General features: G+C 39.3%; 1 protein-coding gene across 10 annotated transcripts in view; it reads left to right on the top strand.

The window, feature by feature from the left end:
* The window catches only part of lqf (epsin homolog lqf), a 437420-nt gene that overhangs the window by 254633 nt on the left and 166935 nt on the right, over positions 1-15852 (top strand). Inside the window, exon 11 of one of the 10 annotated variants that reach the window (XM_071696118.1) lies at positions 5409-5456. The exons of the other annotated variants lie outside the window; for them this stretch is intronic. Coding sequence (XP_071552219.1) covers positions 5409-5456 — 48 coding nt within the window. The remainder of the gene's footprint in view (positions 1-5408; positions 5457-15852) is intronic. 10 annotated transcript variants of the gene reach the window in all.

The raw sequence follows: 15852 nt of genomic DNA, 5'->3' as shown, positions 1-15852 counted from the left end.
ACGCCTCGCAACCATACAACATTGTTGGAACCACTATTCCTTCAAACATACCCATTTTTGCTTTCCGAGATAATGTTCTCGACTTCCACACATTCTTCAAGGCCCCCAGAATTTTCGCCCCCTCCCCCACCCTATGATCCACTTCCGCTTCCATGGTTCCATCCGCTGCCAGATCCACTCCCAGATATCTAAAACACTTCACTTCCTCCAGTTTTTCTCCATTCAAACTCACCTCCCAATTGACTTGACCCTCAACCCTACTGTACCTAATAACCTTGCTCTTATTCACATTTACTCTTAACTTTCTTCTTCCACACACTTTACCAAACTCAGTCACCAGCTTCTGCAGTTTCTCACATGAATCAGCCACCAGCGCTGTATCATCAGCGAACAACAACTGACTCACTTCCCAAGCTCTCTCATCCCCAACAGACTTCATACTTGCCCCTCTTTCCCAAACTCTTGCATTTACCTCCCTAACAACCCCATCCATAAACAAATTAAACAACCATGGAGACATCACACACCCCTGCCGCAAACCTACATTCACTGAGAACCAATCACTTTCCTCTCTTCCTACACGTACACATGCCTTACATCCTCGATAAAAACTTTTCACTGCTTCTAACAACTTGCCTCCCACACCATATATTCTTAATACCTTCCACAGAGCTTCTCTATCAACTCTATCATATGCCTTCTCCAGATCCATAAATGCTACATACAAAGAGAAGAGTGGGAGGTGGGTTGATTAGAAAGGGTAGTGAGTGGTAGGATGAAGAAGTAAGAGTATTAGTGAAAGAGAAGAGAGAGGCATTTGGATGATTTTTGCAGGGAAAAAATGAAATTGAGTGGGAGATGTATAAAAGAAAGAGACAGGAGGTCAAGAGAAAGGTGCAAGAGGTGAAAAAAAGGGCAAATGAGAGTTGGGGTGAGAGAGTATCATTAAATTTTAGGGAGAATAAAAAGATGTTCTGGAAGGAGGTAAATAAAGTGCGTAAGACAAGGGAGCAAATGGGAACTTCAGTGAAGGGCACAAATGGGGAGGTGATAACAAGTAGTGGTGATGTGAGAAGGAGATGGAGTGAGTATTTTGAAGGTTTGTTGAATGTGTTTGATGATAGAGTGGCAGATATAGGGTGTTTTGGTCGAGGTGGTGTGCAAAGTGAGAGGGTTAGGGAAAATGATTTGGTAAACAGAGAAGAGGTAGCGAAAGCTTTGCGGAAGATGAAAGCCGGCAAGGCAGCAGGTTTGGATGGTATTGCAGTAGAATTTATTAAAAAAGGGGGTGACTGTATTATTGACTGGTTGGTAAGGTTATTTAATGTTTGTATGACTCATGGTGAGGTGCCTGAGGATTGGCGGAATGCGTGCATAGTGCCATTGTACAAAGGCAAAGGGGATAAGAGTGAGTGCTCAAATTACAGAGGTATAAGTTTGTTGAGTATTCCTGGTAAATTATATGGGAGGGTATTGATTGAGAGGGTGAAGGCATGTACAGAGCATCAGATTGGGGAAGAGCAGTGTGGTTTCAGAAGTGGTAGAGGATGTGTGGATCAGGTGTTTGCTTTGAAGAATGTATGTGAGAAATACTTAGAAAAGCAAATGGACAGATGGAAGAAATTCTGTAGAATTTTAAGTCCATGAGCAACACATGGCAAATGATAAGTTGAAAAAATATGTAGTAATATGACTGAACATTTAAAGAAAGCAAGTATATCTTGAAGATGGATAGACATGGTGAGTGGATCAGTTAGGATTAAAGTTATTTTATATGTAAATGTGAGTAGAATTACTTTTCATCATTTACAATGCTGTACTCACATTTTTCTCAATAGATTTTTTCGTGTGTGTGTGTGGAGTTGTGAATGGGAAGTTAGTATCTTGCTGAATTACCAGTGTGCAAAATTAAGAATGATGAAGTGCTGTTTTTAGCGAGAAAGCCTGTGTTCTGTTTAGCATATTAGATAAAGGTTTGGGGACATTTGTGAGTGAACTGACAGACGATGCATTTGATCCACTTTGTATAAATGAGAATAGGGATATTGGTTACTGATCAATACCTTTATCAGTGTATCCTTGAGAGATAATGCCTCTAAAATTATTGATTGATACATTTGTTAGTGCATCATTAAGAGATAATGCTTATGAAATGATTGATAGATACTTTTTTCTGTGTATCCTTGGAAGACAATGCTTCTAGAATTATTGATAGATACATTTATCGGTGTATCCTTGGGAGACAAAGCTTCTAAAATTCATTGCCATCATGTTTTTGTAACAATGTTTGTTGTTTTACATTAACATAATTTTTAGACACTGGGTAGTGATAAACAGTATTTGCTTTTTGCACTTTTTTCCCTAGAAGGCTTCAGTAATCTAATAAGGTTGTCTTGAGGAGAAATTTATTTCTTTTTATTTCACTTTTCTTAGTTTCATCATCATAGATACACTTTAGTCTCTTTTATCTCTGCTCTACCCCTGTTCTTTTAGAAGTGTTGGTCCCCTGTAAGTTGTGATCTATATGATTTTATAGTCTACTGTTTTATGATTCCAAGAAGATTCAACTGCTCGTATCATGTACAGTCAGACCATAAATTGCTTTAACCCCTGTAATGTCAAACATTGTGACAAACTGTTATAAAATTCCTAACAAAGCTCTTGCATCTGGCTTCTCATTAGTAGCCCTGCTTTCCTTATATGGAAATGTATGGAGCCACCAGTAACGTTATTTTTGTCACATACCATAATGCAATGATATTGCAGACACAGTAGCCAACCTCATCAAGGCAACAGGGGAGTTAGTGTTAATTTGAAATTCATCACACCCAAGGTTAAAAGTAAGTGTCGTCTAAGAGCACAAGCTACATCAACTTGCCAAATAATTTAGTATTGTTTTGAAAAATTCATTTGAATTTTGAAAAATTTGAAAATAATAAATGTAGACATGCTTTTCAACTGCAGAGTTTTGATTTTAAAGATTAAAGTTTATATAAAAAAAATTTCATTTTGTGTTTAGATCAGAGTAATACATTTACGGTCTTCATTTACTACAGTTGTTGACCATCTCTGCACCTTTAGATGGTGATCCAAGAGGATTGTTTAAAGTCCTAGTTTTACATTTTTCTTGGTTCTTGTTCTACACCTTTGAAGTTTTTAGAGTGTTCACATCATCATTTATTACATCGTGAGAGTAATTCCATCAAAATGAAATATTAGAAAAAAGGGTGGAAATTGCCTAACTTGCAGATCTGAGGATTTCAAGTTACGTTTGATTTTAAAGCCTATGTAGTGATAGAGACTTTGAATGACTGCATTTTAAATTCCCTGTGATTTGCCTTTAAATGTCAGCATTTTATGTAATTGAATGATGCCTGTATGAGTTCCCAAACAACTTATGCAAGGCTACAGTGTACTTCTGAGATAGGAGATAGCGAATACCCTGAGGCAATCATCTGACTTAGTGGATCATAGAGCATATAACATCGCACCAGTGATAACAGACCCAGTAATTTAAGAGGCCATTGTTGCATGCTGAAAATAATATTGTTAACACCTGCTTGAAATTGCAAAATAGTACCAGAATGTGCTCTTAAGGCAAGCTTTAGAGTGTGACAAATATGGCCATTATTTATAATGATTATCAATATTAAGGAGGCAGGATTCAGCCTGCCATATTATTTTAGAAATGGTAAAGGTATTGAGGTATACAGTATGCAATGGATTTTTCATTGGTAATGGTTTATTATATTTTTACAATCATTCTAACTCCTTTTAGCCCATTCAAAGGAAAAGTAGATGCATATTCATGTCTACTTGCCAGTTTTGGTGATTCACACTAGTGACAATTGAAACAGACTTGTCCATTTTGCTACCTTTCAAATATATTAACTAATCTTTTTAAATAGGAAATTTTATGTCTGCAAAGGCTTGTTAATTTGTTCCACTGAACAAAACTTCCTTGCCTGTATATATCAGCTGATTAGTGTTATCAAATATCATGAATTTGTTTCCATTCAAAGATTGTCACCAGACTAGTTTTATGAGAAGTTGAATGATAGTAGTAATTATGACATCAAATGAATTAGAAATGTGTTATACTGTCTAAGATACAATGTGTTCTTAGATGCCATTATTTTTATCAAGCTTTTCATCATTATCTTAGTGAGTTTTTGATCCCCCCCCAGTCTCTTGGCTAAATCTCAGATGTATCAGCATTTTAGTCATAACTGTGTATCTGGGAACTCATTTGGATGGCAGATATTCTGTTCTACATTCTTACGGAGAGTCTTGAAGAGGTCACATGCATCGTGTCTCATGATATCTTTTTTCAAGTACCTACTCTCTTTTGTCTTAAGTCAAACAGGAAAATGTATTTTGTTGTAGGATAATGAAACAGTTACACCAGTATTAGTGCTTATCCATTTGGTGATAAGAATATAGTTTGCTCATTTATTTATGTAAATGATATATATGTGTGTGGTGTGCTTAGTGTAAAAAGTTTGAAATTACTCCAAGAAAGAAACAATAATTGCCCTTTGTTTAAGTATTGGGATAACCCAATGAACACTCAAGGTGCATTCCATGAGCTTTCAGTGAATCATATGGTCATTTTAACATATGTGATATGGAAATGTCTTCTTGTTTTTAGATAGGGGTATAGATAATTCACAAATGTTCCTTAAAGTGGGGAATGAAGCAAGTGAGAGATTGAGCTTTCATGTAAATGTTTGAATTGAAAAAGCATTATCTTAATATTGATTGGCCTAGAGCACTCTACATCCATTGTCTGCTGCTTGCCATCGGCTTAGCATACTTAAACAAAAATGGTGGATGCAACCATTTCATTTGAATTTGCAATTTTTCACTAAATTATCGAATTATAAAACTCTATAGTAAATGATCTTGATTACAAATAGCCAAGAGCTCTGTAGCCAATCAGCTTTCAAGAGGTCACCCCTGTAACTAATGATCTAGTTGAAGTATATCACAGGAAATGACTCGACATGAAATAGATTTTACCCTATTCACAGTGTATACCATACAAAATCTATTTGTTATTTTTCAGTTTGGGAAAAGTCTTAATCTCCAGAAAAGTTTTTGTAATAAAACCTACATTTTGCTTAGAGCGTATAAGATAATTTTGGTAGTTACCTCATACCAGTTTGAAAATACAGTGTAAAGAGGCTCAGATTTTCGTTATTTTATTGTATAGTATTCTTTTGTTAAGAATTATCTGTGGTAGTATATTTCAGTTGTACAAATTTTGATAAAAAAATGCTGTACTTAGAATTGAATATTATCATACTTACATTCCCTGTGGTACAAAACAGGGATTATATTAAAATTGATGTTTGAATTGTATTTTGTTTTTTTGCATGCTTTTGCTGACTCTTGGTATGATCAAGAATTGTTTGGATGATGTGTTCAATAACGGCAATTTTATTGAAGAATTGGTAAGAAAAGTGTTTGCATTTGTATGAAAAAAATAGCTTGTTAATTAGTGTCACCCTTAATTATATGTAACAGTATTTTAGTAACCTCTCACAGGTATTTTATGTATATTGTGTACCTTTTTCTTTTTTAAAATTTGTCTCCCATGCAGTCTGTCTTGTGTGCGTGAGATATATTCTCAAAGAATATAAGGGTCAGAACTTTCCAGTGCTCTTGATTTCCAGTATAGACGTGATACAACCTTCACTAACCTTTTGCAAATCACCAAATGCGTTCACAGGTACTCTCATTCTGGGCCCATCCTCAGCTGATCAGCAAAGCAACTGCAACTAGGCTAACATCATTGTCCTATTCATTTCTAGCTTGGTAAAGTGCAGTTATCTAGGATGTCACGCTGTCAAGATGAGCTGTTTTCTGACCATTTGTATCCATCCCATGGATCAGTACTTTTTTCCTGATTTGGTGAAAACTGCGTAACCCTATTTTATTCTTCATATTACATGTATAAATATATATATTTTGCATTGTCTCATACTTTTGAACTGTGTTATTTCTAGTGTTCCACCACTTATGAATAGCATGTTAGTCTCCTTAACCACCTGTGTAATCTAGTCTAGTCTAGATAATGAAATAATTTTTTTAGTGTTGTGTATGTGGTAGTAGAGGAATTCCAGGTGAATGTAATTTTGGTACAAGTGGTAGTTTTAATCTGCATTTACATTGTAATAGTAAGAATGATCAAAGTGGACTGCATGTTGGTAGCATGGCTTGGTTGTTTATTTTCCTTTCCCTCCCACTCCTGCATTTTTACCTTTTTTTTGGGGGGAAAGGGGGATCCCAGAACAAGCAAGTGGCACTGATTACTTTTAAGTGGTTTATGAAGGATGAGTGAAGGCTGTGACCGTTTTACAGGAAATCAAGAGGGTTGGAAGATCGTGACTCATATATTCTTAGGTAGTGCATCACACACTTGTTAGACACTGCCTTGGAGAGAAAAGGTTTTTCTGTTTTCAAAACAAGTTTCTTTTACTGAAAATAACTTTTGCTGTGATAAACTATTTATTATTGAAGTATTACTTGCTGTATTAGGTTAATATCATTTATCTGTGGCTTTTTGGAAGTGTAATATTAGTAGGATAGGATATGTACTTACTATATATCACTGTGTTTGTGTTAGTCTTTTCATTTTGAATTGTGAATGCAGTTGAGCTCTCTGGATGCTGACATGATACAAGAACATGGGTATTTGTATTGCAAGATCAAAACAATATTTTCAAACAGAATGACCTAGTGTAGAGATTCAATAAGAGCATAGGTTTTTAGTGATATTTAGTAAAGACATTGAAAACCAGAATGAAGACCAGAAGTGAGAATGAACAAATAGCCAAATGTCAAAATGAACAAATAGCCAAAAGTCACAATATTGAGAACTTTGTTTGTAAAGATAGTTTCATGTAAATTTAGGTTTCACTAATTGTCTGAAACACAATGAGAGAGGTTTTGACATTCTGAACCTGTAAGAGTTATCCTTGGTAAAAGGGAAAAAGAATACTGCTCATGTATTCCCTGTTTGTTATAGAAAGTGCCTTAAAGGGGCAGAAGTGGATAGCTGGAATTCCTCCCTTCCTGTATTAGTTTCCAAAAGAAAGAACAGAGCTAGGAGCCAAGTGAGAATTTTTCCCTCAAAGGCTCTGTCATCTGTTCTTAATGCTACCTTGCACATAAGGGTAATGGTGAGTGTGTATGAATAACTACAACAAAAAGAGTAGATCTCTTCCTTTTTTTATAGAATAAAAACACCAACAGAACTTTGTACATTGATAGATGAGCTTATGTATTGATCTACAGTAGCATAGCAGATGACCTCCGTAGTTAGAGGACTAATTCTTATTGATGAAGCATGTTGCCATATTTTTATCCGCACAAAAAAGGATTGGGGTGCCATCTGGTGAGTGATCTTTCCTTCCATCCATCTGTCCCTAGATTAATTTTTAAAGAACTCCCCTGCCAATACCACTGCCATCATCTCTGCAACTACCTGTGCCATAAACTCTACCACCCCCTTTCACACCACCACATGCGCCACCAGTTGTACAACTCACCATATGTATTACCACCTCTGCCATCCTCTCTGTTACCCTCACTACCATCATCTGTGACCAGTTTTAGTATCCCCTATGCTGTCAACACTGCCACTACATCTACCTAAACGCAGGTGTCTTTTAATGTTTTCTGTATGTAGGAAACCAAAATGACCTCGTTTTAAGTAATGAATAAGTGTAGCTTCAGATCATTAAAGAAATGGAAGATGAGAATACATGCATGGTTTGGATAGTGACTTGGCTTAATGTACAGAGCATCAGATTGGGGAAGAGCAGTGTGGTTTCAGAAGTGGTAGAGGATGTGTGCATCAGGTTTTTACTTTGAAGAATGTATGTGAAAAATACTTAGAAAAACATATGGATTTGTATGTAGCATTTATGGATCTGGAGAAGGCATATGAAAGAGTTGATAGAGATGCTCTGTGGAAGGCATCAAGAGTATATAATGTGGGAGGTAAGTTGCTAGAAGCAGTGAGAAGTTTTTATCGAGGATGTAAGGCATGTGTATGAGTAGGAAGAAAGGAAAGTGATTGGTTCTCAGTGAATGTCAGTTTGCAGCAGGGCTGCATGATGTCTCCATGGTTGTTTAATTTCTTTATGGATGGGGTTGTTGGGGAGATGAATGCAAGAGTTTTGGAGAGAGGGACAAGTATGCAGTCTGTTGTGGATGAGAGGGCTTGGGAAGTGAGTCAGTTGTTGTTCGCTGATGATACATCGCTGGTGGCTGATTCGGGTGAGAAACTGCAGAAGCTGGTGACTAAGTTTAGTAAAGTGTGTGAAAGAAGAAAGCTGAGAGTAATTGTGAATAAGAGCAAGGTTATTAGATACAGTAGGGTTGAAGGACAAGTCAATTGGGAGGTAAGTTTAAATAGGGAAAAACTGGAGGAAGTGAAGTGTTTTAGATACCTGGGAGTGGATTTGGCAGCAGATGGAACCATGGAAGCAGAAGTGAGTCACAGGGTAGGGAAGGGGGCGAAAGTTCTGGGAGTGTTGAAAAATGTGTGGAAGTCGAGAACATTATCTCGGAAAGCAAAAATGGTATGTTTAAGGGAATAGTGGTTCCAACAATATTATATGGTTGCGAGGCATGGGCTATAGGTATGGTTGTGCAGAGGAGGGTGGATGTGTTGGAAATGAGATGTTTGAGGACATCATGTGGTGTGAGGTGGTTTGATCGAGGAAGTAATGAAAGGATAAGAGAGATGTGTGGAAAAAAAAAGAGTGTGGTTGAGAGAGCAGAAGAGGGTGTATTGAAATGGTTTGGTTACATGGAGAGATTGAGTGAGGAAAGATTGATTGACAAAAAGGATATATGTGTCAGAAGTGCAGGGAATGAGAAGTGGGAGACCAAATTGTAGGATGAAGAATGGAGTTAAAAAGATATTGAGCGATCGGGGCCTGAACATGCAGGAGGGTGAAAGGCATGTAAGGAATGGAGTGAATTGGAATGATGTGGTATACCGGGGTCAGCTTGCTGTCAATGGATTGAAACAGGGCATGTGAAGGGTCTGGGTTAAACCATGGAAAGTTTTGTGGGGCTTAGATGTGGAAAGGGAGCTGTGGTTTTGGTGCATTATACATAACAGCTAGAGACTGAGTGTGAACGAATGTGGCCTTTGTTGTCTTTACCTAGCGCTACCTCGCGCACATGAGGGGGGAGGGGGTTGTCATTTCATGTGTGGGTGGGTGCAACGGAAATGAATAAAGGCAGGAAGTATGAATTATGTTCATGTGTATATATGTATATGTCCTTGTATGTATATATATATATATATATATATATATATATATATATATATATATATATATCTTTCTTTCTTTTAAACTATTCGCCATTTCCCGCGTTAGCGAGGTAGCATTAAGAACAGAGGACTGGGCCTTTGAGGGAATACCCTCACCTGGCCCAATTCTCTGTTCCTTCTTTTGGAAAATTAAAAAAAAAAATGAGACGGGAGGATTTCCAGCCCCCCGCTCCCTCCCCTTTTAGTCGCCTTCTACGACACGCAGGGAATACGTGGGAAGTATTCTTAATCCCCTATCCCCAAGATATATATATATATATATATATATATATATATATATATATTTTTTTTTTTTTTTTTATACTTTGTCGCTGTCTCCCGCGTTTGCGAGGTAGCGCAAGGAAACAGACGAAAGAAATGGCCCAACCTCCCCCATACACATGTACATACACACGTCCACACACGGAAATATACATACCTACACAGCTTTCCATGGTTTACCCCGGACGCTTCACATGCCTTGATTCAATCCACTGACAGCACGTCAACCCCTGTATACCACATCGCTCCAATTCACTCTATTCCTTGCCCTCCTTTCACCCTCCTGCATGTTCAGGCCCCGATCACACAAAATCCTTTTCACTCCATCTTTCCACCTCCAATTTGGTCTCCCTCTTCTCCTCGTTCCCTCCACCTCCGACACATATATCCTCTTGGTCAATCTTTCCTCACTCATTCTCTCCATGTGCCCAAACCATTTCAAAACACCCTCTTCTGCTCTCTCAACCACGCTCTTTTTATTTCCACACATCTCTCTTACCCTTACGTTACTTACTCGATCAAACCACCTCACACCACACATTGTCCTCAAACATCTCATTTCCAGCACATCCATCCTCCTGCGCACAACTCTATCCATAGCCCACGCCTCGCAACCATACAACATTGTTGGAACTACTATTCCTTCAAACATACCCATTTTTGCTTTCCGGGATAATGTTCTCGACTTCCACACATTTTTCAAGGCTCCCAAAATTTTCGCCCCCTCCCCCACCCTATGATCCACTTCCGCTTCCATGGTTCCATCCGCTGACAGATCCACTCCCAGATATCTAAAACACTTCACTTCCTCCTCGAAGGCTCAGAGTGGGGTGCCTAAATGTGTGTGGATGTAACCAAGATGTGAAAAAAGGAGAGATAGGTAGTATGTTTGAGGAAAGGAACCTGGATGTTTTGGCTCTGAGTGAAACGAAGCTCAAGGGTAAAGGGGAAGAGTGGTTTGGAAATGTCTGGGGAGTGAAGTCAGGGGTTAGTGAGAGGACAAGAGCAAGGGAAGGAGTAGCAATACTCCTGAAACAGGAGTTGTGGGAGTATGTGATAGAATGTAAGAAAGTAAATTCTCGATTAATATATATATATATATATATATATATATATATATATATATATATACAGAAAAGAAGAGTGAATTTTGGGGTGAAGAGGGTGGTGAGAGTAAGTGAGCTTGGGAAGGAGACTTGTGTGAGGAAGTACCAGGAGAGACTGAGTACAGAATGGAAAAAGGTGAGAACAATGGAAGTAAGGGGAGTGGGGGAGGAATGGGATGTATTTAGGGAATCAGTGATGGATTGCACAAAAGACGCTTGTGGCATGAGAAGAGTGGGAGGTGGGTTGATTAGAAAGGGTAGTGAGTGGTGGGATGAAGAAGTAAGATTATTAGTGAAAGAGAAGAGAGAGGCATTTGGACGATTTTTGCAGGGAAAAAATGCAATTGAGAGGGAGATGTATAAAAGAAAGAGACAGGAGGTCAAGAGAAAGGTGCAAGAGGTGAAAAAGAGGGCAAATGAGAGTTGGGGTGAGAGAGTATCATTAAATTTTAGGGAGAATAAAAAGATGGGAACTTCAGTGAAGGGTGCAAATGGGGAGGTGATAACAAGTAGTGGTGATGTGAGAAGGAGATGGAGTGAGTATTTTGAAGGTTTGTTGAATGTGTTTGATGATAGAGTGGCAGATATAGGGTGTTTTGGTCGAGGTGGTGTGCAAAGTGAGAGGGTTAGGGAAAATGATTTGGTAAACAGAGAAGAGGTAGTAAAAGCTTTGCGGAAGATGAAAGCCGGCAAGGCAGCAGGTTTGGATGGTATTGCAGTGGAATTTATTAAAAAAGGGGGTGACTGTATTATTGACTGTTTGGTAAGGTTATTTAATGTATGTATGACTCATGGTGAGGTGCCTGAGGATTGGCGGAATGCGTGCATAGTGCCATTGTACAAAGGCAAAGGGGATAAAAGTGAGTGCTCAAATTACAGAGGTATAAGTTTGTTGAGAAATACTTAGAAAAGCAAATGGATTTGTATGTAGCATTTATGGATCTGGAGAAGGCATATGATAGAGATGCTCTGTGGAAGGTATTAAGAATATATGGTGTGGGAGGCAAGTTCTTAGAAGCAGTGAAAAGTTTTTATCGAGGATGTAAGGCATGTGTACGTGTAGGTAGAGAGGAAAGTGATTGGTTCTCAGTGAATGTAGGTTTGCGACAGGGGTGTGTGATGTCTCCATGGTTGTTTAATTTGTTTATGGATGGGGTTGTTAGGGAGGTGAATGCAAGAGTTTTGGAAAGAGGGGCAAGTATGAAGTCTGTTGGGGATGAGAGACCTTGGGAAGTGTGTCAGTTGTTGTTTGCTGATGATACAGCGCTGGTGGCTGATTCATGTGAGAAACTGCAGAAGCTGGTGACTGAGTTTGGTAAAGTGTGTGAAAGAAGAAAGTTAAGAGTAAATGTGAATAAGAGCAAGGTTATTAGGTACAGTAGGGTTGAGGGTCAATTCAATTGGGAGGTGAGTTTGAATGGAGAAAAACTGGAGGAAGTGAAGTGTTTTAGATATCTGGGAGTGGATCTGGCAGCGGATGGAACCATGGAAGCGGAAGAGGATCATAGGGTGGGGGAGGGGGCGAAAATTCTGGGAGCCTTGAAGAATGTGTGGAAGTCGAGAACATTATCTCGGAAAGCAAAAATGGGTATGTTTGAAGGAATAGTGGTTCCAACAATGTTGTATGGTTGCGAGGCGTGGGCTATGGATAGAGTTGTGCGCAGGAGGATGGATGTGCTGGAAATGAGATGTTTGAGGATAATGTGTGGTGTGAGGTGGTTTGATCGAGTAAGTAACGTAAGGGTAAGAGAGATGTGTGGAAATAAAAAGAGCGTGGTTGAGAGAGCAGAAGAGGGTGTTTTGAAATGGTTTGGTCACATGGAGAGAATGAGTGAGGAAAGATTGACCAAGAGGATATATGTGTCGGAGGTGGAGGGAACGAGGAGAAGAGGGAGACCAAATTGGAGGTAGAAAGATGGAGTGAAAAAGATTTTGTGTGATCGGGGCCTGAACATGCAGGAGGGTGAAAGGAGGGCAAAGAATAGAGTGAATTGGATCGATGTGGTATACCGGGGTTGACGTGCTGTCAGTGGATTGAATCAAGGCATGTGTATGGGGGTGGGTTGGGCCATTTCTTTCGTCTGTTTCCTTGCGCTACCTCGCAAACACGGGAGACAGCAACAAAACAAAAAAAAAAAAAAAAAAAAGTTTGTTGAGTATTCCTGGTAAATTATATGGGAGGGTATTGATTGAGAGGGTGAAGGCATGTACAGAGCATCAGATTGGGGAAGAGTAGTGTGGTTTCAGAAGTGGTAGAGGATGTGTGGATCAGGTGTTTGCTTTGAAGAATGTATGTGAGAAATACTTAGAAAAGCAAATGGATTTGTATGTAGCATTTATGGTTCTGGAGAAGGCATATGAAAGAGTTGATAGAGAAGCTCTGTGGAAAGTATTAAGAATATATGGTGTGGGAGGCAAGTTGTTGGAAGCAGTGAAAAGTTTTTATCGAGGATGTAAGGCATGTGTACGTGTAGGAAGAGAGGAAAGTGATTGGTTCTCAGTGAATGTAGGTTTGCGGCAGGGGTGTGTGATGTCTCCAAGGTTGTTTAATTTGTTTATGGATGGGGTTGTTAGGGAGGTGAATGCAAGAGTTTTGGAAAGAGGGGCAAGTATGAAGTCTGTTGGGGATGAGAGAGCTTGGGAAGTGAGTCAGTTGTTGTTCGCTGATGATACAGCGCTGGTGGCTGATTCATGTGAGAAACTGCAGAAGCTGGTGACTGAGTTTGGTAAAGTGTGTGAAAGAAGAAAGTTAAGAGTAAATGTGAATAAGAGCAAGGTAATTAGGTACAGTAGGGTTGAGGGTCAAGTCAATTGGTGGGTAAGTTTGAATGGAGAAAAACTGGAGGAAGTAAAGTGTTTTAGATATCTGGGAGTGGCTCTGGCAGCGGATGGAACCATGGAAGCGGAAGTGGATCATAGGGTGGGGGAGGGGGCGAAAATCCTGGGAGCCTTGAAGAATGTGTGGAAGTCGAGAACATTATCTCGGAAAGCAAAAATGGGTATGTTTGAAGGAATAGTGGTTCCAACAATGTTGTATGGCTGCGAGGCGTGGGCTATGGATAGAGTTGTGCGCAGGAGGATGGATGTGCTGGAAATGAGATGTTTGAGGACAGTGTGTGGTGTGAGGTGGTTTGATCGAGTAAGTAACGTAAGGGTAAGAGAGATGTGTGGAAATAAAAAGAGCGTGGTTGAGAGAGCAGAAGAGGATGTTTTGAAATGGTTTGGGCACATGAAGAGAATGAGTGAGGAAAGATTGACCAAGAGGATATATGTGTTGGAGGTGGAGGGAACAAGGAGAAGTGGGAGACCAAACTGGAGGTGGAAAGATGGAGTGAAAAAGATTTTGTGTGATCGGGGCCTGAACATGCAGGAGGGTGAAAGGAGGGCAAAGAATAGAGTGAATTGGAGCGATGTGGTATACCGGGGTTGACGTGCTGTCAGTGGATTGAATCAGGGCATGTGAAGCGTCTGGCGTGAACCATGGAAAGCTCTGTAGGCATGTATATTTGCGTGTGTGGACGTATGTATATACATGTGTATGGGGGGGGGGTTGGGCCATTTCTTTCGTCTGTTTCCTTGCGCTACCTCGCAAACGCGGGAGACAGCAACAAAGCAAAAAAAAAATATATATATATATATATATATATATATATATATATATATATATATATATATATATATTTTTTTTTCACACGATTCGCCATTTCCCGCGTTAGCGAGGTAGCGTTAAGAACAGAGGACTGAGCCTTTGAGGGAATATCCTCACTTAGCCCCCTTCTCTGTTCCTTCTTTTGGAAAATTAAAAACGAGAGGGGAGGATTTCCAGCCCCCCGCTCCCTTCCCTTTTAGTCGCCTTCTACGACACGCAGGGAATACGTGAGAAGTATTCTTTCTCCCCTATCCCCAGGGATAATATATATATATATATATATATATATATATATATATATATATATATATATATATATATACATACACACACATATATATATATATATATATATATATATATATATATATATATATATATATATATATATATATATATATATATATATATTTTTGCTTTTTGCTTTGTCGCTGTCTCCCGCGTTTGCGAGGTAGCGCAAGGAAACAGACGAAAGAAATGGCCCAACCCACCCCCATACACATGTATATACATACGTCCACACACGCAAATATACATACCTACACAGCTTTCCATGGTTTACCCCAGACTCTTCACATGCCCTGATTCAATCCACTGACAACACGTCAACCCCGGTATACCACATCGATCCAATTCACTCTATTCCTTGCCCTCCTTTCACCCTCCTGCATGTTCAGGCCCCGATCACACAAAATCTTTTTCACTCCATCTTTCCACCTCCAATTTGGTCTCCCACTTCTCCTCGTTCCCTTCACCTCCGACACATATATCCTCTTGGTCATCCTTTCCTCACTCATTCTCTCCATGTGCCCAAACCATTTCAAAACACCTTCTGCTTTCTCAACCACGCTCTTTTTATTTCCACACATCTCTCTTACCCTTACGTTACTTACTCGATCAAACCACCTCACACCACACACTGTCCTCAAACATCTCATTTCCAGCACATCCATCCTCCTGCGCACAACTCTATCCATAGCCCATGTATATATATATATATATATATATATATATATATATATATATATATATATATATATATATATATATGAATAAGAGCAAGGTTATTAGGTACAGTAAGGTTGAGGGTCAAGTCAATTGGGAGGTAAGTTTGAATGGAGAAAAAGTGGAGGAAGTAAAGTGTTTTAGATATCTGGGAGTGGATATGGCAGTAGATGGAACCATGGAAGCGGAAGTGAATCATAGGGTGGAGGAGGGGGCGAAAATCCTGGGAGCCTTGAAGAATATGTGGAAGTCGAGAACATTATCTCCGAAAGCAAAAATGGGTATGTTTGAAGGAATAGTGGTTCCAACAATGTTGTATGGTTGCGAGGCGTGGGCTATGGATAGAGTTGTGCGCAGGAGGGTGGATGTGCTGGAAATGAGATGTTTGAGGACAATGTGGGGTGTGAGGTGGTTTGATCGAGTAAGTAATGTAAGGGTAAGAGAGATGTGTGAAAATAAAAAGAGCGTGGTTG

The sequence above is a fragment of the Panulirus ornatus genome, chromosome 59, assembly GCF_036320965.1.
Source record: "Panulirus ornatus isolate Po-2019 chromosome 59, ASM3632096v1, whole genome shotgun sequence".
NCBI lineage: Eukaryota > Metazoa > Arthropoda > Malacostraca > Decapoda > Palinuridae > Panulirus > Panulirus ornatus.
This window is presented reverse-complemented; position numbering and strand designations above follow the sequence as displayed.